Raw genomic sequence first — 23,132 nt, 5'->3', positions numbered from 1 at the left:
GATATTGGATTACTATGAAAAACAAAAAACGGTCCATGTTGTTATAACAAATAACACTAGCCATGATATAAAACTCTGCCACAGCATCCTAGACCTGTATACAGAAAGGCTGCCAATGTAGTCTCCTCTTCCATCTATACAAATGCTTTGAACATTCAAAAATGCTACTTTGCTCGACAGATCCGTGACCTGCTAGTGAAAAACGTATTTTCTGAAAATGTGTATAGATCTATTTTGTAAAGAAATTGTAATTCAATAACTTGAAGTGCAAATTTCAGATTCTCTAAAATGTAATATTAATAAGAGCAAGTAACTATTTTGGCTAAAATATAAATAAACACACAATTCAAGCAAATACTTCTCCATTAAAAAACATTTAAATAATTGTGAAATATTGCATTTTACCAAACCATACTTAGTGACACTCTGTTCAATAAGCCAGGTTATCATGGATCAGTGAAAGTCTTCAGGCAAATGTTTGCACAACAGGAGTAGAGATTTGCCTCATGGTGGCATAGCTAGAAAAAAACAGCCTCCCTGAGCAAAGTCACATCAACACTACAATTCAAATATTGAATAAAACACTCAAAGCTTGGCAAAACACACCATGCATCCTTCATGTTCTTCTTTTAGATGAAATTCACAATGAAAACAAAGTCTTTGTCCCAAATGGCACCTTAATCCCTAATAGTGCACTACTTTTGACCAGGACCCATAGGGCTCTGGTCAATACTAGTGCACTATTTAGGGAACATGGTGCATTTGGGAAGCACACTAAGAGCCCCATAAATCAGTCATATTGAATCATATGTAACAAAAGCAGTACTAGTGTTTCTGGGAAGTCACTTATTGTTATTATAAATTACTGTCAAAGGATATAGAATAAACATACAGCCTCACTAACCCATTGCATTTCACACATTCCTAACACTCCAATCAAATATGTATTCTAACAAGTCTACAAAACTCAAGTCCATCTATAGATTCTAGCTATTGCACAACAAGTTACTGTATTTTTGTAGTTTGAACTGGTCTGTCTGATGACAAGGCAAGTCATCTCACAGTCAATAATAATAAGTTCATGTTTTGGTTAAACAGCTCACATCTACTTTGCTCTCGAAAGTACAACGGCCCACCACTAGACTAGGGGTTTTACTTAGCTCAGTATACCACTGCATGTAAAATTCTTCAATGCATTGGGTTACATGTTGATACCTAGTTTGCTTCATTGCAGGAAGGAATGATACACCTTCACATCACTTAAACGACTACCTTTGAATCATTTGTTATGTTCATGGATCAAGCCTCAATTTCCCCTGAAACCTATCATACTGTATTCTGGTCCCAGATCTGTTGTTGCTCTTGTCAGCTCCATTGCTCATTGTCAAGCCAAATATGGGTTGACACAACCAGTGACAATGAGTTGGCATGATAGCACAAACAGACTGGCACTCAGGCCAACCATTGGCAGAAAATGTATTTCTCAGGAGTTCCGGGAGTAATATTTTGCCTGCTGCAGTGAGCTGTGGTAAGAGTATTGAGAACAGGCGCAGAATCAGAGCACATTGAGAATTTATACATAGGTCTCGAGATAAAGCAGGACCAAAGACCATTATTACACAGACTTGACTTCACAGACACTAAAAAGACAGCTTATAATACTACACTTTTCTAAAAATAGGCAACAACAAAAAATGTAGCAGTTAAATAAATATTTGGGAGAAGCACAAAGAAAATGTCCTCCTTTACTTTTCCACATCTTTGAGTAGTGACTCACAGCAGGCAGTAGGTTCCCAAGGTTGAACAGAGTGAGAGGTAAAGTGTCTGACCACCCACATCCACCTGGGGTGCATTCATTAGTGCCAGTGTAGTAAAACATTTTACAATGAAAACGAGAATTTCTATTGGACAAATTCAGATAGGCCCTTTCCCGTTTCAATCCATTTGCTTCTGTTTGCTTCCTACTGAACACACCCCTGTACCTCTACACTCTACTGACGGTGATAAGCACAACCGTTGCCCTCTAACATCACCTGGGGCTTAATCATTCAGAAAGATGAACAGTAACAAAACGTTCAGATAGAAATACATCATTTAGAACATACATTCTTCTTTGTCAGAGAGAGAATCCATCATGTCAGTTCTATATGTTACATTTCTATCTACATTTAAGTAATTTATTAGATGCTCTTATCCAGATGGACTTACAGTAGTGAGGGCATACATTTTCATACTGTTACCCTGTGGGAATGTTGCAGATGGTGCCACACGGGACCATCTGCAACATTCTGAACGTTTCAACCTTTTGAACACACCCCTGGCTAGTACTGAATCCTGGTTCCCTCGACACACAACAGTTAGGGTGCATGTTCACATGCAGACCCGTCTTCAACCAAATGATACGGACTTGACTGCTTGCCCTGAAGTCATTCGCCTTTGATGAAATGTAGCAATTTAAGGAAACAAATGAAACTGTAATTGATATTTAAATATCGCAAAACATACAAAAACTGATTTTAAAGTGTAAACATTGTTTTGATGCCTGATGGTCATTTTTTTAGGTACATGGATAAATTATTTTAAATAAATCATGTAGGTCTTAACTATAAATTGTTCTTATTAAAATGTAAAAAACAACAATTTTTATAATCATGTTCATGTTAACATTGTTCTTTTTTCTGTGGTATAAATAGATATATCTGTCACATCTCCGTCTTCTGAACTCTTACATTTACACATCTTCTCCGGCTTTGACTTTTCAAGGCGAAAACAATACTTGTCACAGCCGTGCGCACACACACACACACACGCGCGCCTACATACAAATGCACACGCCTACACACACACACCGTTTGTGCAGTGTCTACGTGCGGTTGAGTGTCTGGAAGATTCTGGAGATCTGCAGCATGACAGGCCCAGTCTCAGGGTCGTTCATCCACTGGGTGCTGTTCAGAGGGTTCTCCAACATGTCCTCAAACGCTGCATAAAGACAAGGGTTTTAGAGGCTAACCTGCTGTGTGACCCTACAGTACACACAACAGAAAACCTAATCAAATGCTAACACACATTAAAAAGCTCCTTGTGTTTGTGTGTAACAGCTGTCGCTCCTACCCAGCAGTGTTTTGGGGTTGGTGAGGCCCAGCTGGACCACGGGGTTCTCCAGGATGGCCTGGAACAGAGGACTGTTGGTGTCGATGCCCTTATCCAGGTCCTCTGGAGACGGCTTCCTGTCCCCCAGCAGCCACTCACACTGCAGGATGACAACACGATAAGCAATCAGCAGCCACTCACTCTGCAAACACGTTAACCAATCAGCAACCATTTACTCACACAGAAGGACAACAAGATGTTTAGATCAGTTAGTCAACTTCTCTGAAACTAGGATGGTCAATAGAGAATCAGGTCTCCATCCCAATGACAACATGGCCAAAGGGCGTGAAAAACAGTTAAATCATTCCTTCCTCTCTTGTATAAATTCATTTATTCTGCATCTAGAATGTCTCATTGAATACAAGACGAGCGCATCATATAGATAGAAGATAGAGTGCTCCTGAAAGACCTAAGTGTCATATACTTCATGCTAGCAGATACCTATAGACTTCCAGTCATTGCGCTAACGGTAGTTAGCATTGGCTCTCGAAACTCCCTTCATTCCAGTTCTCTGCTGCCAATGACTGGAACGAACTACAAAAATCTCTGAAACTGGAAACACTTATCTCCCTCACTAGCTTTAAGCACCAGCTGTCAGAGCAGCTCACAGAGCAGCTCACAGATTAGTGCACCTGTACATAGCCCATCTATAATTTAGCCCAAATAACTACCTCTCCCCCTACTGTATTTATTTATATATTTAGCTCCTTTGCACCCCATTATTTCTATCTCGACTTTGCACATTCTTCCACTGCAAATCTACCATTCCAGTGTTTTACTTGCTATATTGGATTTACTTCGCCACCATGGCCTTTTTTTGCCTTTACCTCCCTTATCTCACCTCATTTGCTCACATTGTATATAGACTTATTTTTCTACTGTATTATTGACTATGTTTTTTTTACTCCATGTGTCACTCTGTGTTGTTGTATGCGTCGAACTGCTTTGCTTTATCTTGGCCAGGTCGCAATTGTAAATGAGAACTTGTTCTCAACTTGCCTACCTGGTTAAATAAAGGTGAAATAAATAAATAAAATACTGGACAGACATAAAAATGGTATCCACGAGTTCATCTGACTATGGGAAAGTATCCCTTTAAACTTACCGCAGCGTCCTGTTGGTTGTTGTTGACTCTCAGAGCATCGACCACCTCCTTCTCATCGAAACCCATCTCCATTAAAGCAATGACTGCCTGCAGAGTTAGACAGCAAAGAGTCTACTCATTCATCTGTGTGAGTTAACAGTTTATATAGTCAATACTTTCATTCCACAAGACATTTGTCATTATTCTATCAAGCTTTTGTAACAATATGATCAATAGAGTTTTATCACACCACGAGTCCAATAATCACAACACAGGTGGCATTCAGCAACCGAGTCCATAACTGAACGGCATCACATTACAAACACTTTGTGTAAGCTAGCTACATGTATCAGTGTTAGCTTGGTACATCCCAGGCCAGGCCATTGGTACCCACAGTAACACTCACCCGTGAGTCGGGCCTGAACTCTCTTTTCCTTCGGATTCTCTTGAAGATCTCAGTGAGCTCGTCCTGCCTGGCTCCGGTGGCAGCGTCGTCTGTGCTGGTCTGTGAGAGGGTGCGGAGGAGGCTGGGACGGAAAGCGGAGGCCGAGATAGAATGGACCAGGGGGGGTGCTGTGGCCCCTACTGTTCCTGGGGTGTCCTGGCCAGGCAGGGGGGTGTCCACCGTGGGGTCATCTACATGCTCAATCAGCCACTCCATGGCCTGGGTCACCGACATGCTGCAGGATGGAGGCAGTGAAAGAGGGGCATGGTTAAAACTGTCCTTTCTGTTTCTGTCATTTCACACTCTTCAGTTCAGATATGGCTCTCTTGTTGTGATTCAAACAACTGGCGATTCTGTATACACTTCACTGATGTGACCACTGACCAGTAGCATGGATGTAAGACTACACTCGTTGTGTCAGTGATTCCGATGTAGAGTCTGACTCCTGCTGCTGCTAAGTATAATTGATTGTAACTCACTGATTGAGTCTGAGAGCTTTGATGGCTCTGCTCTCAGGGAAACCCATCTCAGTCAGCTGCTGAAGGGCCGTCTCATCCACCCGGTCCTCATCATCCTCATCCAGCATGGCTGACAATCACACACAGACACACATTGTTAGTGAACTTGAATAATAGTATAATACAGTTGTCACGAATAGCCTCGGTCAGTATTCCAAAATTGTGTAGCTGGTCCGCACTCAAAAAGGAGATTCAAGGTTTCTTTTTAGTAATTATTTAATTTAGGGGTAGGTAGATAGACAAATGTTTCAGCCTTAGTTAGTGTCATTCAAAAGTAACAATATATACTCTTTATATACAAAAGTATGTGAACACCCCTTCAAAATGTGTGGATTCGGCTATTTCAGCCATACCCATTGCTGACAGGTGTATAACATCGGGCACACAGCCATGCAATCTCCATTGACAAACATTGGCAGTAGAATGGCTTTAATGAAGAGCTCAGTGACTTTCAACGTGGCACCGTCATAGGATGCCACCTTTCCAACAAGTCAGTTCCTCAAATATCTGCCCTGCTAAAGCTGCCCCGGTCAACTGTAAGCGCTGTTATTGTGAAGTGGAAACATCTATGAGCAGCAACGGCTCAGCCGCGAAGCGGTAGGCCACACTAGCTCACAGAACAGGACCGCAGAGTGCTGAAGCGCATAGTGAGTAAAAATCATGTTCTCGGTTGCAACACTCACTACAGAGTTCCAAATTGCCTCTGGAAGCAACGTCAGCACAATAACTGTTCATAGGAAGCTTCATGAAATGTGTTTCCATGGCCGAGCAGCCGCACACAAGCCTAAGATCACAATGCACAATGCCAACCGCCGGCTGGAGTGGTGTACGCCATTGTACTCTGGAGCAGCGGAAACACGTTCTCTGGAGTGATGAATCACGTTTCACCATCTGGCAGTTCGACGGACAAATCTGGGTTTGGCGAATGCCAGGAGAATGCTACTTGCCCCGATGCATTGTGCCAACTGTAAAGTTTGGCGGAGGAGGAATAATGGTCTGGAGCTGTTTTTCGTGGTTTGGGCTAGGCCCCTTAGTTACAGTGAAGGGAAATCTTAACGCGACAGCATACAATGACATCCTAGACTATCCTGTGCTTCCAACTTTGTGGCAACAGTTTGGGGAAGGCCCTTTCCTGTTTAAGCATGACAATGCCCCCGTGCACAAAGCGAGGTCCATACAGAAATGGTTTGTTGAGATCAGTGTGGAAGAACTTCACTGTCCTGCACAGAGCCCTGACCTTAACTCCATCGAACACCTTTGGGATGAATTGGAACGCTGAATGCGAGCCAGGCCTAGTCGCCCAACATCAGTGCCTAACCTCACGAACGCTCGTGGCTGAATGGAAGCAAGTCCCAGCAGCAATGTTGCAACATCTAGTGGAAAACCTTGCCAGAAGCATGGAGATTGTTATAGCAGCAAAGGGCGGACCAACTCCATATTAATGCCCATGATTTTGGAATGAGATGTTCGACGAGCAGGTGTCCACATACTTGTGGTTATGTAATACATGCGTATGTGTGTGTGTGTGTGTGTATATATATACATATATATACACACACACAGTTGAAGTCAGAAGTTTACATACACCTTAGCCAAATGCATTTAAACTCAGTTCTTCACAATTCCTGACATTTAATCAGAGTAAAAATGCCCTGTCTTAGGTCAGTTAGGATCACCACTTTATTTTAAGAATGTGAAATGTCAGAATAATAGTAGAGAGAATTATTTATTTCAGCTTTTATTTCTTTCATCACATTCCCAGTGGGTCAGAAGTTTACAAACACTCAATTAGTATTTGGTAGCATTGCCTTTAAATTGTTTAACTGGGTCAAACGTTTTAGGTAGGCTTCCACAAGCTTCCCACAATTAATTGGGTAAATTTTGGCTCATTCCTCCTGACAGAGCTGGTGTAACTGAGTCAGGTTTGTAGGCATCCTTGCTCGCACACACTGTCAGTTCTGCCCACCAATTTTCTATAGGATTGAGGTCAGGGCTTTGTGATGGCCACTCCAATACCTTGACTTTGTTGTCCTTAAGCCATTTTGCCACAACTTTGGAAGTATGCTTGGGGTCATTGTCCATTTGGAAGACCCATTTGCAACCAAACTTTAACTTCCTGACTGATGTCTTGAGATGTTGCTTCAATATATCCACATAATTGTCCTTCCTCATGATGCCATCTATTTTGTGAAGTACATCAGTCCCTCCTGCAGCAAAGCACCCCACAACATGATGCTGCCAACCCCGTGCTTCACGGTTGGGATGGTGTTCTTCGGCTTGCAAGCCTCCCCCTTTTTCCTCCAAACATAACAATTGTCATTATGGTCAAACTGTTCTATTTTTGTTTCATCAGACCAGAGGACATTTCTCCAAAAAGCATGATCTCTTTCCCCATGTGCTGTTGCAAACCATAGTCTGGCTTTTTTATGGCGGTTTTGGAGCAGTGGCATCTTCCTTGCTGAGCGGCCTTTCAGGTAATGTCGATATAGGACTCGTTTTACTGTGGATATAGATACTTTTGTACCCGTTTCCTCCAGCATCTTCACAAGGTCCTATGCTGTTGTTCTGGGATTGATTTGCACTTTTCGCACCAAAGTACGTTCATCTCTAGGAGACAGAACTTCCTGAGCGATAAGATGGCTGCGTGGTCCCATGGTGTTTATACTGGCGTACTATTGTTTGTACAGATGAACGCGGTACCTTCAGGTGTTTGGAAATTGCTCCCAAGGATGAACCAGACTTGTGGAGGTCTACAATGTTTTTTCTAAAGGCCTTGGCTGATTTCTTTTGATTTTCCCATGATGTCAAGCAAAGAGGCACTGAGTTTGAAGGTAGGCCTTGAAATACATCCACATGTACACCTCCAATTGACTCAAATTATGTCAATTAGCCTATCAGAAGCTTCTAAAGCATGACATTATTTTCTGGAATTTTCCAAGCTGTTTAAAGGCACAGTCAACTTAGTGTATATAAACTTCTGACCCACTGGAATTGTGATACAGTAAATTATAAGTGAAATAAGGTGTCTGTAAACAATTGTTGGAAAAATGTATTGAGTCATGCACAAAGTAGATGTCCTAACCAACTTGCCAAAACTATAGTTTGTTAACAAGAAATTTCTGGATTGGTTGAAAAACGAGTTTTAATGACTCAAACCTAAGTATTTGTAAACTTCTGACTTCAACTGTATATATATATATATATATTCCCTAACCAGTCAGCCAAGGCAGTTGTAAAGGCAAATGTTTTTGGAGTGTAACAGCGTCTGCATGTTGTACCATTGGCCTTTTTGAAGAGCTCCACAGCATCAGGATTCAAGGCGAGAAGCTTCTGGGCCACTTCAATGAGAGAGACAAGGATTTTCCTAAGCTCCGTCTGAAACTGAAGGAAAATGTACACACATGCACATATAAACAATAATTAATACTCTATTTTTTGGACTGAGGTTCATGGCATAACATTTAGAGCATTATCAACTTGCCAGGTCTCCCGTGGGAATGAGGTCTTCTGACCTCAATGGGATTTCCTAATTAAATAAAGGGTTACATAAACATAAAATCTTAGCATCAGAAATGTAGAAATGTAGAATATGATAACCTTCACTCATTTTAACCTGCCTCTGATTATTGTGCAGACCCATGAAATTCAGGACTAGTTGAATTTCAGTACAATAGTCAGTGGAACACTCCTCCAGTGCTTTTGAACCATGCATTCGGCCAGGTTATTTACAATAGTGTACAATCCTACTGTACATACGTCTCTGATGTTGTGCTGGGTGACAGTGCGGTCAGTGTGGCGGGTGGACAGGCCAGCGGTGGCCTTCAGGATAGCTTCCTTATCTGGAGCCTTGTTATCTTGCTTCTTCTGACAGACAGGGAGGAATCCCACACAGACAATAATCGCAGACAGTACAAATAGTTAGATGTAAGAAGTTTGTTGAATTACTTGTCCATGGTTCTATCCGTATTAGCAATCCATTAAACATTTGTCTGATGATCAGTGCCTATTTAGTTTCAGCGCTGAATTAGATAACCCACAAAACAATACAATTAAACAAGAGTAAATAAATCAGTTTTACCTTCTCCTCTGCAGATATATCCGCCATTTTCGGAGGGGGTGGCGGTGGTCTCTTCTTTATCAGTAGAAGAACATCTAAAACCGAAGGAATCACTGTAACTTCCGAGCATAATGGCTATTGTTGTATTGATTGTATACCGTTGCATTTGAACTTTGTGTGACTGTCCTTGTCTAACAGTGTATCAGTGTTTTGTTGCTTGTCATGTTTTGTGTGGACCCCTGGAACAGTAGCTGCTGCTTCTGCAAAAGCTAATAGGGAGCCAAATAAACAAATAACAATCACTAAATGTTTGTGGTGAAAATGTAAACATTGAGACAACTTTGTGACATCCATACGATTACCTTTATCTTTTAAATTTTCATCTGAAACGGTTTTTGTTTCCATGAGGATCCTCTCTGTGGCAGCATGGACAAGTTTGTGGTGTGTGAGTGTTTTGGGGTCTTCAAGACTTCCATGTACATACTGAAAAACAATCAAACCCCAACATTATCCCACAGGCAGAAACAATTAGCAGTACTTTTACCCTGGTAAAATACTAGCTACAGTGTCATAAGCAGTTTGTAATTGGTCATGTATAGATAGGCTAGCTAGACCTACATCAATAGCCAGACTCATTTCGAAAGGTACCAATTATTTCTGCGTTACACTAGGAGCATTGTGCCTAGTTTGCAGGTTTAGAGGCTAGACAGCTTGCGAGCCAACTTGCTAAATTATAAATAGCAGTGTCTACCCAGTTACTATAAATACGGAACCACTGACAATTTCAACTGGGCCTGCAAACAGCTACAATTTCACCACGGGCAAACACCAATGAGCAAGCAGGAAAATAAACACACAAACATACATGTTTCAAGCACTTCTCTTTGAGTTTTTCAATAGTGGTATCCTCTGTAACTTCTTCCAACCACTCCGTACCCTCCATTGTACAAATATGGATTTTTAATATTTTTCCAGCGAATATCTTCTCTTCTTGCACAAACATAGCTGTAGCCTTGGTGTGTAGCTAGATAGCTACCAGTCCAGTGATGTTGGCTTGCTGTTACGGCTAGCTTGCTAACGTTAGCGCGCTAACTGGCGTCTTCGAAAACCAGCGACAACAGTGCAAACGCCTGCACTTTTGATTTTCAGACCATTTTCAGACAGTCTGGTCGTAATTTAACGAAATAGCAGTCTACTGACGTTATTTCGCTAAAAATATTTGTTTACTTTCCTTGAAGAGTCGAGCACTCCGCCGAAGACCATATTTTGTTGGTAATGATTGACCTCTGAACCCAGGCAACGTAGTGTTGGCCCTGTGCATAGTGGGAGTTGTAGTTACGTTACATCTTAAATCCTTCTTTGCAATATCCTTTTTTGGACTTATACATTTCTAACCATTGATTATTTAAGAATATAACTTATAAATGCCTTATGAGCTTAGTTCAACTGTTGAACCCGGCAATGAAAATCCCAAAAATCCAATGGCTACCCTGACAATTTGCATTGACCCCCTTTTATTTGCACTGACTCTCTTGCACTGGCTCTATGCACATAAACATACACACTCACACAAATACACACTTTCACAGTCTTCACATAGGCTTCTGCTCATCTGTTTATTATCTATCCTGATTGCCTAGTCACTTTTACCTCTACCTGCATCAAATAAAATTTTATTTGTCACCTGCTCTGAAAATGTGTAGACCTTACCGTGACATGCTTACTTACAAGCCCTTAACCAACAATACAGTTCAAGAAAGAGTTAAGAAAACATTTACTAAATAAACTAGTAAATATATACAATAACGAGGCTATATACAGGGGGTTCTGGTATAAGTCAATGTGCGGGGGTACAGGTTAGTCAAGTTATTTTGTACATGAAGGTAGGGGTAAAATGACAATGCATAGATAATATACAGTGAGTAGCAACAGTGTAAAAACAAAGGGAGGTGGGGGTCAATTTAAATAGTCCGGGTAGCCATTTTATTAATTGTTCAGCAGTCTTGGGGGTAGAAGCTGTTAAGGAGCCTTTTGGTCCTAGACTTGGCACTCCGGTACCTCTTGCCGTGTGTTAGCAGAGAGAACAGTCTATGACTTGGGTGACTGGGGCCTTTGACAATTTTTTGGGCCTTCCTCTGACACCACCTAGTAAATAGGTCCTGGATGGTAGGAAGCTTGGCCCCAGTGATGTACTGGGCCATACGCACTACCCTCTGTAGCGCCTTACGGTCAGATGCCGAGCAGTTGCCATACCAGGCGGTGATGCAACCGGTCTGGATGCTCTCGATGGTGCAGCTTTAGAACATTTTGAGGATCTGGGGACCCATGCCAAATGTTTTCAATCTCCTAAGGGGAAAATGTGTTGTCGTGCCCTCTTCACGACTGTCTTGGTATGTTTGGACCATGATAGTTCGTTGGTGATGTGGACACCAAGGAACTTGAAACTCTCAACCCGCTCCACTACAGCCACATCGATTTTAATGGGGGCCTGTTCGCCCTGCCTTTTCCTGTAGTCCACGATCAGCTCCTTTGTCAGGCTCACATTGAGGGAGAGGTTGTTGTCCTGACACCACACTGTCAGGTCTCTGACCTCCTCCCTATAGGCTGTCTCATCGTTGTCGGTGATCAGGCCTACCAGTGTTGTGTCGTCAGCAAACTTAATGATGGTGTCGGAGTCGTGTTTGGCCATGCAGTCGTGGGTGAAGATGGAATACAGTGGGGGACTAAGCATGCACCCCTGAGGGGCCCCAGTCTTGAGGTTCAGCGTGCAGATGTGTTGTTGCCTACTCTTACCACCTGGGGTCGGCCTGTCAGGAAGTCCAGGATCCAGTTGCAAAGGTAGGTGTTGAGTCCCATGGTCCTTAGCTTAGTGATGAGCTTTGTGGGCACTATGGTGTTGAACGCTGAGCTGTAGTCAATGAACAGTATTCTCACATAGGTGTTCCTTTTGTCCAGGTGGGAAAGGGCAGTGTGGAGTGAGATTGAGATTGCGTCATCTGTGGATCTGTTGGGGCAGTATGCAAATTGGAGTGGGTCTAGGGTTTCCGGGATGATGGTGTTGATGTGAGCCACGACCAGACTTTAAAAGCACTTCATGGCTACCGACGTGAGGTTACCTTCGCTTCCTTGGGCATATGTACATAAACTCAGCAAAAAAAGGAAAGTCCTCTCACTGTCAACTGCATTTATTTTCAGCAAACTTAACATGTGTAAATATTTGTATGAACATAACAAGATTCAACAACTGAGACATAAACTGTTCCACAGACATGTGACTAAGAGACATGGAGTAATGTGTCCCTGAACAAAGGGGCGGGGGGTCAAAATCAAAAGTAACAGTCATTATCTGGTGTGGCCACCAGCTGCATTAAGTACTGCAGTGCATCTCCTCTTCATGGACTGCACCAGATTTGCCAGTTCTTGCTGTGAGATGTTACCCCACTCTTCCACCAAGGCACCTGCATGTTCCCTGACATTTCTGGGGGGAATGGCCCTAGCCCCAACCCTCCAATCGAACAGTTCCCAAACGTGCCTTATGGGATTGAGATCCGGGCTCTTCGCTGGCCATGGCAGAACACTGACATTCCTGTCTTGCAGGAAATCACACACAGAACGAGCAGTATGGCTGGTGGCATTGTCATGCTGGAGGGTCATGTCAGGATGAGCCTGCAGGAAGGGTACCACATGAGGGAGGAGGATGTCTTCCCTGTAATGCACAGCGTTCAGATTGCCTGCAATGACAACAAGCTCAGTCCGATGATGCTGTGACACATCACCCCAGACCATGACGGACCCTCCACCTCCAAATCGATCCCGCTCCAGAGTACAGGCCTCGGTATAACGCTCATTCCTTCGACGATAAATGCAAATCCGACCATCCCCCCTGGTGAGACAAAACCGCGACTCGTCAGTGAAGAGCACTTTTTTGCCAGTCCTGTCTGGTCCAGCGACTGTGGGTTTGTGCCCATATGTGACGTTGTTGCCGGTTATGTCTGGTGAGGACCTGCCTTACAACAGGCCTACAAGCCCTCAGTCCAGCCTCTCTCAGCCTATTGCGGACAGTCTGAGAACTGATGGAGTGATTGTGCATTCCTGGTGTAACTCGGGCAGTTGTTGTTGCCATCCTGTCCCTGTCCCGCAGGTGTGATGTTCGGATGTACCGATCCTGTGCAGGTGTTGTTACACGTGGTCTGCCACTGCGAGGATGATCATCTGTCCGTTCTGTCTCCCTGTAGCGCTGTCTTAGGCGTCTCACAGTACGGACATTACAATTTATTGGCCACATCTGCAGTCCTCATGCCTCCTTGTAGCATGCCTAAGGCACGTTCACGCAGATGAGCAGGGACCATGGGCATCTTTCTTTTAGTTTTTTTCAGAGTCAGTAGATAGGCCTCTTTAGTGTCCTAAGTTTTCATAACTGTGACCTTAATTGCCTACCGTCTGTAAGCTGTTAGTGTCTTAACGACCGTTCCACAGGTGCATGTTCATTAATTGTTTATGGTTCAAGCATGGGAAACAATGTTTATTAAACCCTTTACAATGATGATCTGTGAAGTTATTTGGATTTTTACGAATTATCTTTGAAAGATAGGGTCCTGAAAAAGGGACGTTTCTTTTTTGCTGAGTTTATTACCTCAATTACTTTTTAACTCTGCAATGTTCTTAAGGGCTCTTAAGTAAGCATTTCACGGTGAAGTCTACACCTGTTGTATTCGGCGCATTTGACAAATACAATTTGCTTTGAGGGTTTGAATTTTAAAATATACGCTTGTTTTTCTTGTTTTTCTAAACAATGTAAATGTAAACAAACACTTTATTGCCTCAAAACATGGTTAAAACTATCATTTGGATATCATGGATGGTCAGTCCTTCAAATCAAATCAAATGTTATTTGTCAAATGCTTTGTAAACAACAGGTGTAGACTAACAGTGAAATGCTTACTGACGGGTCCTTTTCCAACAATGCAGAGTTAAAGATAAAATAGAAATAGTGATTCAATGAATAAATACAAATTGAATAACAATAACAAGTAAAAAATAACGTCTTCATACAGGAAGTACCAGGACCGAGTCAATGTGGAGGGGTACAAGGCAATTGAGGTAGCTATGTACATATAGGTAGGGGTAAAGTGACTAGGCAACAGGATAGATATTAGACTGAGCTGTAGCACAAGCAGCATCTTATGTTGTGAAAGTGTGTGTGTGTGTGTGTGTGTGTGTGTGTGTGTGTGTGTGTGTGTGTGTGTGTGTGTGTGTGTGTGTGTGTGTGTGTGTGTGTGTGTGTGTGTGTGTGTGTTCAGTGGTGTAAAGTACTTAAGTAACAATACTTGAAAGTACTGCTTAAGTCATTTTTTGAGGTATCTGTACTTTACTTTACTATTTATATTTTTGACAATTTTTACTTTTACTTCACTACATTCCAAAAGAAAATTATGTACTTTTTACTCCATACTTTTTCCCTGAAACCCAAAAGTACAAATTACATTTTGAATGCTTAGCAGGACAGGAAAATGGTCTAATTCACACATTTATCAAGAGAATACTCCTGGTCATCCCTACTGCCTTTGACCTGGCGGACTCACTAAACACATGCTTCGTTTGTAAATTATGTCTGAGTGTTGGAGCGTGCCACTGGTTATTCGTGAATTTAAAAAAACAAGAAAATGGTGCAGTCTGGTTTGCTTAATATAAGGAATTTTAATTGTTATGTACTTAAGTATATTTAAGCAATTACATTTACTTTTAATACTTAAGTATATTTAAAACCAAATACTTTTAGACTTTTACTCAAGTAGGATTTTACTGGGTGACTTTTAAGGTATTTTCTATTAAGGTATCTTTACATTTACTCAAGTATGACAATTAGGTCGTTTTCCACCACTGTTTGTGTGTGTGTGTGTGTGTGTGTGTGTATGTGTGTGTGTGTGTGTGTGGAGATGTGTGTGTGGAGATGTCAGTTTAAGCACTGTAAGTGTGAGTGTGTGGGTAGAGTCCTGTATGTGTGCATTGTGTCAGTGCAAGAGAGTTAGTTAAAAAAAGGGTCAATGCTGGTAGTCCGGGTAGCCACTTGGTTAGCTCTTTAGCAGCCTTGTTTAGCAGTCTTATGGCTTGGGGGTAGAAGCTGTTCAAGGTCCTGTTGGTTCCAGACTTGGTGCATCGGTATTGCTTGCCGTGCGGTTGCAGAGAGAACAGTCTATGGCTTTGACAATTTTTGGGCCCTTCCTCTGACATCGCCTGGTATAGAGGTCCTGGATGGCAAGCAGCTTGGCCCCAGTGATGTACTGGGTTGTACTCACTACCCTCTGTAACACCTTGCGGTCGGATGCATTGCAGTTGCATTGCAGTTGCCGTACCAAGTGGTGATGCAGCCAGTCAAGATGCTCTCAATTGTGGAGCTGTAGAACTTTCAGGATCTGAGTGCACATGCCAAATATTTTCAGACTCGTGAGAGGGAGAGGTGATGTCGTGCCCTTTTCACAACTGTGTGGGTGTCTGTGGACCATGTTAATTCCTTTGTGATGTGGACACCTAGGAACATGAAGCTCTCGACCCGCTCCAGCCCAGCCCCATACCTGCATCCATAGCTCTATCTATGAATTTGAGAGCGGTTACATTTAACCAGGCCCATCCGGTAGCTTTATACCAAAACAGAGGCTGGGAGACCGCTTAGTTATTGCTTCAATTAAGGATTCTAGCTTTCACCTTGTAGTTTCAAACTCAATCAGCTGTGAAATCCCAAAACTAAAAGCACCACCACAAGAGGGAGATTTTTCCACACTGAGGCAATCCCCTTATACTTTAGCTTCTTTTCTTTTTTTCAACAGGCCACCTAATTCAGTATACACTACGATTGATTGACTCATATGAAGTACTTATTAACAAATGCATAGTTTTTAATTAAACTGTTTCATTTAATTTCTAGAGACTCCTCTCAAAAGAGAGCAAGTTGTTATGGTATGGGCACATGGGCTGGTTCATTTCTGATGAATTTTTGCAAACAAACATCTAACATTGTTTCATATACCTTCTTACGCCCTTCTTTTATAATGAATTGTTACTTTGAATCTTGCTCTGGGTTGTGTGTATGTTGGGGTCAATGATGTGGTTGCATGATAGTATTAGCATCCGCGCAGGCGCAGTGGTTAGCTACTTATGCTAACGGTCAGACAGATAATTCGATTTATGGGAAAGCGCGGATACGGAGGTACATAAAGGTGCTTCTCACTAAGACGTTAAATCTTCGACCTAAAATGAGTCATCATATTGAAAGATAAACCGGGAATAATCAGGTACGTTACTGTCTTTCGTAAACTCTGTACATTTCTGTCTGGCATTGGTAGTAAACGTTTATCCTGGGTTTCCCGTGGCGCGGTTGTCAGACACAGGCCGCAAATTGGGTTTTGTTGCTGGGGAGGAGACCGTTCGTTCATCTCGCTGCTGCTACGATGTGGTGCTTGGGCTTTGCTCGGGCAATTGCATAAGAAAGTCCTTTTGTTACATATTTTATACTGACCGATCTAAAGGGTTGATTGACGTTACATTGTGTTTTTTTTCATGTATTTAAAAAAAATACTGTTTGATTAAGTTAGTGAATGTCAGTTCGATTCATCCAGTTATTGTAACCTAGCATAAAGCTGCACTTGACTAGCTATCTGACTAGCCAGCTAACTGGATAAAAACAGCTAACTTAAGTCTGTTGGCCAAGGTGCTTTCTAACTTGGCCAGTAAGGCTATTTTGTAGATGTTGTACAACCCAGATTCAACGAAACAATCCAGTTTATTGTCAGTTAGCTAGCTAAAGTTAGCCACCTGTCTAATGAATGGGCGCCCAATGCTAAGTTAGCTAACATGCCAGCATCTACCGGACTAGCTAGCTAGCTAAGTTGTGTTTCCATTTTCACTTGTGGGTTAGTTAGCTGGTTAGTTAACAATTCCTCAGTGGCTCGCTAGTAACTAACGTAATACTCGAATGAAATGACTATAGTCATTTAGTATAGTCACTTTAACTAGTTACATGTACCTATTTTCTCGACTAACCGGTGCCCCCGCACATTGACTCTGTACCCTTTGTAAGGATGGATGTGGATCTGTGTGGTGGTGGGGATGGCACCCGAAGAAACATGGATTCAGCTGGTGAAGGGACAATAGAGATTGTTCCTTTGGAAATGTACGACTCAGCCAGAGCAAAAATAGACGCCAACCTGCGATGGCTGTTCGCCAAGGCATACAGCATTGGTAAGTTCACTCTCACTCTCACACACACACACACACACACACACACACACACACACACACACACACACACACACACACACACACACACACACACACACACACACACACACACACACACACACACACACACACACACACAGGGATAATGACATAGGTATTAAAAAGGTCCAAAATAATCGCCTGTCACATAGCTACACAACTCCAATGCCTTGGTGCAAGTATTAACCCTATACTGTTCTCACACAGACACTTCAGGATTTTACCCTCTGCTGTGATCCAAAGCATTATGGAGATGTATGTAGGTTTTTAATGACAAAGAAACACAACACTTCTCAAGGAAGACACAGTTGCCCCATCTAGTGGCAGGGTTGGGCCCAAATGTTGTTAGACGGGAAATGTGTCTTTGTGTTCGTCCACACCTCAGACTAACAGTCTGCAGTTGGGCTTGGCCTAATGAGCCCTTCTTGGAACAGGCCTTGATGGCTGAACCAAGCCGAATGGAATGTATTGTCTATATTTTTTCAGTTATTATGCATCAAAATTCTTTGTATGCAGAGCTGACTGTATCCCTGTATGACTTGGCAAATTATCTGATTGTTTTTGTGGAGTGGCCTTTCGCAGTACAGTGAGACTGGACTCACAGGAAAACTGCTGAATAAATCCACTGACTCTGTCAGACTCATCATGTCATGGCAAATGCAGAGCAAGATATCAGTCCTTGTCACTCTTATCAAGAGTGACAATGTTGCTGACTTGCTGTTTTATTTTTTATTTTATTTCACCTTTATTTATCTGTAATGATGTCAACAACATCATTCGACCAAACAATTACCTGGACCTTTGTAAAGGTTCTTCAGAGCAAAACAGTCAAGGTATTTTGATGTTTATTGATTTTTGTATTGCAAGATTCCCATGTCTGTCACACTGTAACGAATCACTTATCTCCACCTGCATAATTAACTGGAGGATATGTGGAATGAATTACACCTCACACCACAGTGCCACAAGTATAGCCAGCTGGCTCCTCCACAGCATCTTAGCATGTCTTCTGCATGGAACCAAAGCCACAGGCCTTCAATAGCAAAGTTAGGCCAGGTAGCGACCCTTAAAATAGCAATTGGGCCTAGCTTTGCTATTGAAGGCCTGTGGCTTTGGTTCCATGCAGAAGACATGTTAAGATGTTGTGGAGGAGCCAGCTGACTATACTTGTGGCACTGTGGTGTGATGTGTAATTCATTCCACATATCCTACAGCTAGGGTTGCCTGTCACTAGTGGAGGAAACCTGTCATGTGAGCGATGCGTGACCTAATTTCACTCAGAGCACTTGCTCTGGCTATGGATTTTTAATTTCTAAACAGTCATGTCAATGGAGTGTTGTCTGTGTTATCACTGGAAGAACATAATGGTGCCGCGTGCGGTGGTTAATTTCTTCACTCTCAAATGAGGAGAGACAAACTTATCACACAAATCAGTTATACTTAAACTAAATCTTGAATCACTTATTAATAAGGGAGCAGGTCAATACAACACCTATGAAGTGAATCGATTGAGTGCTCTACGATAATGATGGCTGGTCGACAAATCACGCTCAGATGATTCGTTGAAAGCCCCGAGACAAAAGTACAAAGGTATTTTATAGCCAAGATACACTCCTTTCAACCTACATGCTGAACGACCAATGTATAGAATGGGTCACAAGGTTAAGATTTGTATGAAAGATACCTATAATTCACAGCAGACAGTATCTTCCCCCAAGGTTGCTTAGCAGTTCAGACGTCTTTTTCTGTTCCGTATTGTTTGTGTCCTGTATATATATTTACACCTCTCTTCACTTATCTTTTATTTATTTTATTATCCAAGAACTCAACTACAAAAGCTTTCCTGCAAAAGCTTTCCTGCAACCCGCTTCACCAATTACTAAAAAGTAATATTTACCTCAAACTGAAAATCCATCGTGGAAGCCAGCCAGGGGCTAATTCAGAAGCTAGCCTGAAAGCTAACCAGTAGCTACTCCGATAGCTAGCCAGAAGCTAATCTGTAGCTGCCCCGAAATTAGCCGGTTTGCTGGCTAGCGTTGGTTTTCAGCTGCCCTCGTGTTGTGGTCATCAGCTATTCCTCTAGCTCGATAATCTACCGGCACTTTTGTGCAACGCGACTCGGACCGGAGCGTTCCGGGACTTTTCTTCTCTCTCAGTTTCCCCGGATTCCAGCCGCAGGCTCTGGTCACTTGCACCTTGACTTCGCAGCTAGCTAGCTGCAAACCGTGTGACGATTGGCTTACGTCGACCCCGGAGCATACTCAAATCATCCTGGAGCTAGCCAGCTGAGGAGTTCCATCACCATCCGGACACGTTTCTTTTGTTGCTGCTGCAGATACGGAACCCCACCGGGCCTTCACGTCTGACTGCCGACGTTATCTGCCCGAGGGATTTATCCAACTGGCACCTCCGTCCCGACGTTACCTGAACGCTCACCTGAGGCCCGCTAATCGTTAGCTGTCTTATCGGCTGCTACCTGAATAAGCATACCGGACAACTATTATTTATTTTTATTTTTATTTTTTATTTATTTTATTTATTTTTTATTTTTTCTCCTTGGGTCACTATATCTATTCTGCCAATTTGGATTGATCCCCTCTTCCACACGGAACCCCACTACACGGAACCCCACTAACTTACCGACGGAAACGCACGAGGTATCTACAAACAGACCTCCATCCCATGCTGCTACCGAGAGCCACATACCCGGCCAGCTGTCTGGATCGCCACGACCCCAACCAACCTCTACTCACTGGACCCTTATTGATCACCCGATTAAGCATGCCTCTCCTTAATGTAAATATGCCTTGTCCATTGCTGTTCTGGTTAATGTTTATTGGCTTATTTCACTGTAGAGATTCTAGCCCTGTTCACTATACCATATCCAACCTCTCAGTTCCACCACCCACATATGCGATGACATCACCTGGTTTCAATGATGTTTCTAGAGACAATATCTCTCTCATCATCACTCAATACCTAGGTCTACCTCCACTGTATTCACATCCTACCATACCTTTGTCTGTACATTATTCCTTTAAACTATTTTATCGCCCCCAGAAACCTCCTCTTACTCTCTGCTCCAGTAGCTCTAGGCGACCAATTCTCATAGCTTTTAGCCGTACCCTTATCCTACTCCTCCTCTGTTCCTCTGGTGATGTAGAGGTGAATCCAGGCCCTGCAGTACCTGGCTCCACTCCTATTCCCCAGGCGCTCTCTTTTGATGACTTCTGTAACCGTAATAGCCTTGGCTTCATGCATGTTAACATTAGAAGCCTCCTCCCTAAGTTTGTTTTGTTCACTGCTTTAGCACACTCTGCCAACCCGGATGTTTTAGCCGTGTCTGAATCCTGGCTTAGAAAGACCACCAAAAACTCAGATATTTCCATCCCCAATTACAAGATTTTCAGACAAGATAGAACGGCCAAAGGGGGCGGTGTTGCAATCTACTGCAAAGACTGCCTGCAGAGTTCTGTCTTACTATCCAGGTCTGTTCCCAAACAATTTGAACTTCTACTTTTAAAAATCCACCTCTCTAAAAACAAGTCTCTCACCGTTGCCGCCTGCTATAGACCACCCTCTGCCCCCAGCTGTGCTCTGGACACTATATGTGAACTGATTGCCCCCCATCTATCTTCAGAGTTCGTGCTGCTAGGCGACCTAAATTTGAACATGCTCAAAACCCCAGCCACCCTACAATCTAAGCTTGATGCCCTCAATCTCACACAAATTATCAATGAACCTACCAGGTACCACCCCAATTCCGTAAACTCGGGTACCCTCATAGATATCATCCTAACAAACTTGCCCTCCAAATACACCTCTGCTGTTTTCAACCAAGATCTCAGCGATCACTGCCTCATTGCCTGTATCCGTAATGGGTCAGCGGTCAAACGACCTCCACTCATCACTGTCAAACGCTCCCTGAAACACTTCAGCGAGCAGGCCTTTCTAATCGACCTGGCCGGGGTATCCTGGAAGGATATCGATCTCATCCCGTCAGTAGAGGATGCCTGGTCATTTTTTAAAAATGCCTTCCTCACCATCTTGAATAAGCATGCCCCATTCAAGAAATTTAGAACCAGGAACAGATATAGCCCTTGGTTCTCTCCTGACCTGACTGCCCTTAACCAACAGAAAAACATCCTATGGCGTTCTGCATTAGCATCGAACAGCCCCCGTGATATGCAACTTTTCAGGGAAGCCAGAAACCAATATACACAGGCAGTTAGAACAGCCAAGGCTAGCTTTTTCAAGCAGAAATTTGCTTCCTGCAACACAAATTCAAAAAAGTTCTGGGACACCGTAAAGTCCATGGAGAATAAGAACACCTCCTCCCAGCTTCCAACCGCTCTGAAGATAGGAAACACTGTCACCACCGACAAATCCACTATAATTGAGAATTTCAATAAGCATTTTTCCACGGCTGGCCATGCTTTCCATCTGGCTGCCCCTACCCCGGACAACAGCACTGCCCTCCCCTCTGCTACTCGCCCAAGCTTCCCCCATTTCTCTTTCTCCCAAATACAGTCAGCTGATGTCCTAAATGAGCTGCAAAATCTGGACCCTTACAAATCAGCCGGGCTAGATAATCTGGACCCTTTCTTTCTAAAACTATCTGCTGAAATTGTTGCCACCCCTATTACTAGCCTCTTCAACCTCTCTTTCGTGTCGTCCGAGATCCCCAAAGATTGGAAAGCAGCTGCGGTTATCCCCCTCTTCAAAGGGGGGGACACCCTTGACCCTAACTGCTACAGACCTATATCTATCCTACCCTGCCTTTCTAAGGTCTTCGAAAGCCAAGTCAACAAACAGATTACCGACCATTTCGAATCCCACCACACCTTCTCCGCTATGCAATCTGGTTTCAGAGCTGGTCATGGGTGCACCTCAGCCACGCTCAAGGTCATAAACGACATCGTAACCGCCATCGATAGGAAACAATACTGTGCAGCCGTATTCATTGACCTGGCCAAGGCTTTTGACTCTGTCAATCACCACATCCTCATTGGCAGACTCGACAGCCTTGGTTTCTCTAATGATTGCCTCGCCTGGTTCACCAACTACTTCTCTGATCGAGTTCAGTGTGTCAAATCGGAGGGTCTGTTGTCCGGGCCTCTGGCAGTCTCTATGGGGGTGCCACAGGGTTCAATTCTTGGACCGACTCTCTTCTCTGTATACATCAATGATGTCGCTCTTGCTGCTGGTGATTCTCTGATCCACCTCTACGCAGACGACACTATTCTGTATACCTCTGGCCCTTCTTTTGACACTGTGTTAACAACTCTCCAGGCGAGCTTCAATGCCATACAACTCTCCTTCCGTGGCCTCCAACTGCTCTTAAATACAAGTAAAACCAAATGCATGCTCTTCAACCGATCGCTGCCTGCCCCTGCCCGCCTGTCCAACATCACTACTTTGGACGGTTCTGACTTAGAATATGTGGACAACTACAAATACCTAGGTGTCTGGTTAGACTGTAAACTCTCCTTCCAGACTCACATCAAACATCTCCAATCCAAAGTCAAATCTAGAATTGGCTTCCTATTCCGCAACAAAGCATCCTTTACTCATGCTGCCAAACATACCCTTGTAAAACTGACC

The 23,132-nt window shown here is 43.1% G+C and overlaps 2 protein-coding genes across 6 annotated transcripts in view; one reads left to right on the top strand and one right to left on the bottom strand.

Moving 5' to 3' along the window:
• Positions 1-2,453: 2,453 nt before the first annotated feature.
• ubac1 (UBA domain containing 1) lies at positions 2,454-10,578 on the bottom strand. 4 transcript variants are annotated; one of them, XM_071352379.1, is made up of 11 exons: positions 10,120-10,578; positions 9,617-9,737; positions 9,276-9,349; positions 8,954-9,061; positions 8,679-8,723; positions 8,476-8,578; positions 5,159-5,267; positions 4,641-4,914; positions 4,256-4,342; positions 3,112-3,250; positions 2,454-2,979 (listed from the first exon to the last, which is right to left on the bottom strand). In XM_071352379.1, the coding sequence occupies exons 1-11, from the start codon at positions 10,255-10,257 to the stop codon at positions 2,864-2,866; spliced, it is 1,314 nt and encodes a 437-aa protein (XP_071208480.1). In that variant the 5' UTR covers positions 10,258-10,578; the 3' UTR covers positions 2,454-2,863. The 4 variants fall into 4 exon arrangements, with proteins under 4 accessions (XP_071208480.1, XP_071208481.1, XP_071208482.1 ...); XM_071352380.1 differs by having other exon boundaries at positions 8,954-9,058; XM_071352381.1 differs by lacking the exon at positions 8,679-8,723.
• Positions 10,579-16,404: 5,826 nt separating this feature from the next.
• The window catches only part of LOC139545031 (calmodulin-regulated spectrin-associated protein 1-B-like), a 36,383-nt gene continuing 29,655 nt past the window's right edge, over positions 16,405-23,132 (top strand). For both annotated transcript variants that reach the window (XM_071352378.1, XM_071352377.1), the window contains exons 1-2: positions 16,405-16,543; positions 17,329-17,489. In XM_071352378.1, coding sequence (XP_071208479.1) covers positions 17,330-17,489 — 160 coding nt within the window. In that variant the 5' untranslated portion in view covers positions 16,405-16,543; position 17,329. The remainder of the gene's footprint in view (positions 16,544-17,328; positions 17,490-23,132) is intronic.

Source organism: Salvelinus alpinus, chromosome 19, assembly GCF_045679555.1.
Source record: "Salvelinus alpinus chromosome 19, SLU_Salpinus.1, whole genome shotgun sequence".
In the NCBI taxonomy this organism is placed as follows: domain Eukaryota; kingdom Metazoa; phylum Chordata; class Actinopteri; order Salmoniformes; family Salmonidae; genus Salvelinus; species Salvelinus alpinus.
Note: the sequence above shows the minus strand (reverse complement) of the source record. Positions and strands in the feature narration are given on the sequence as shown.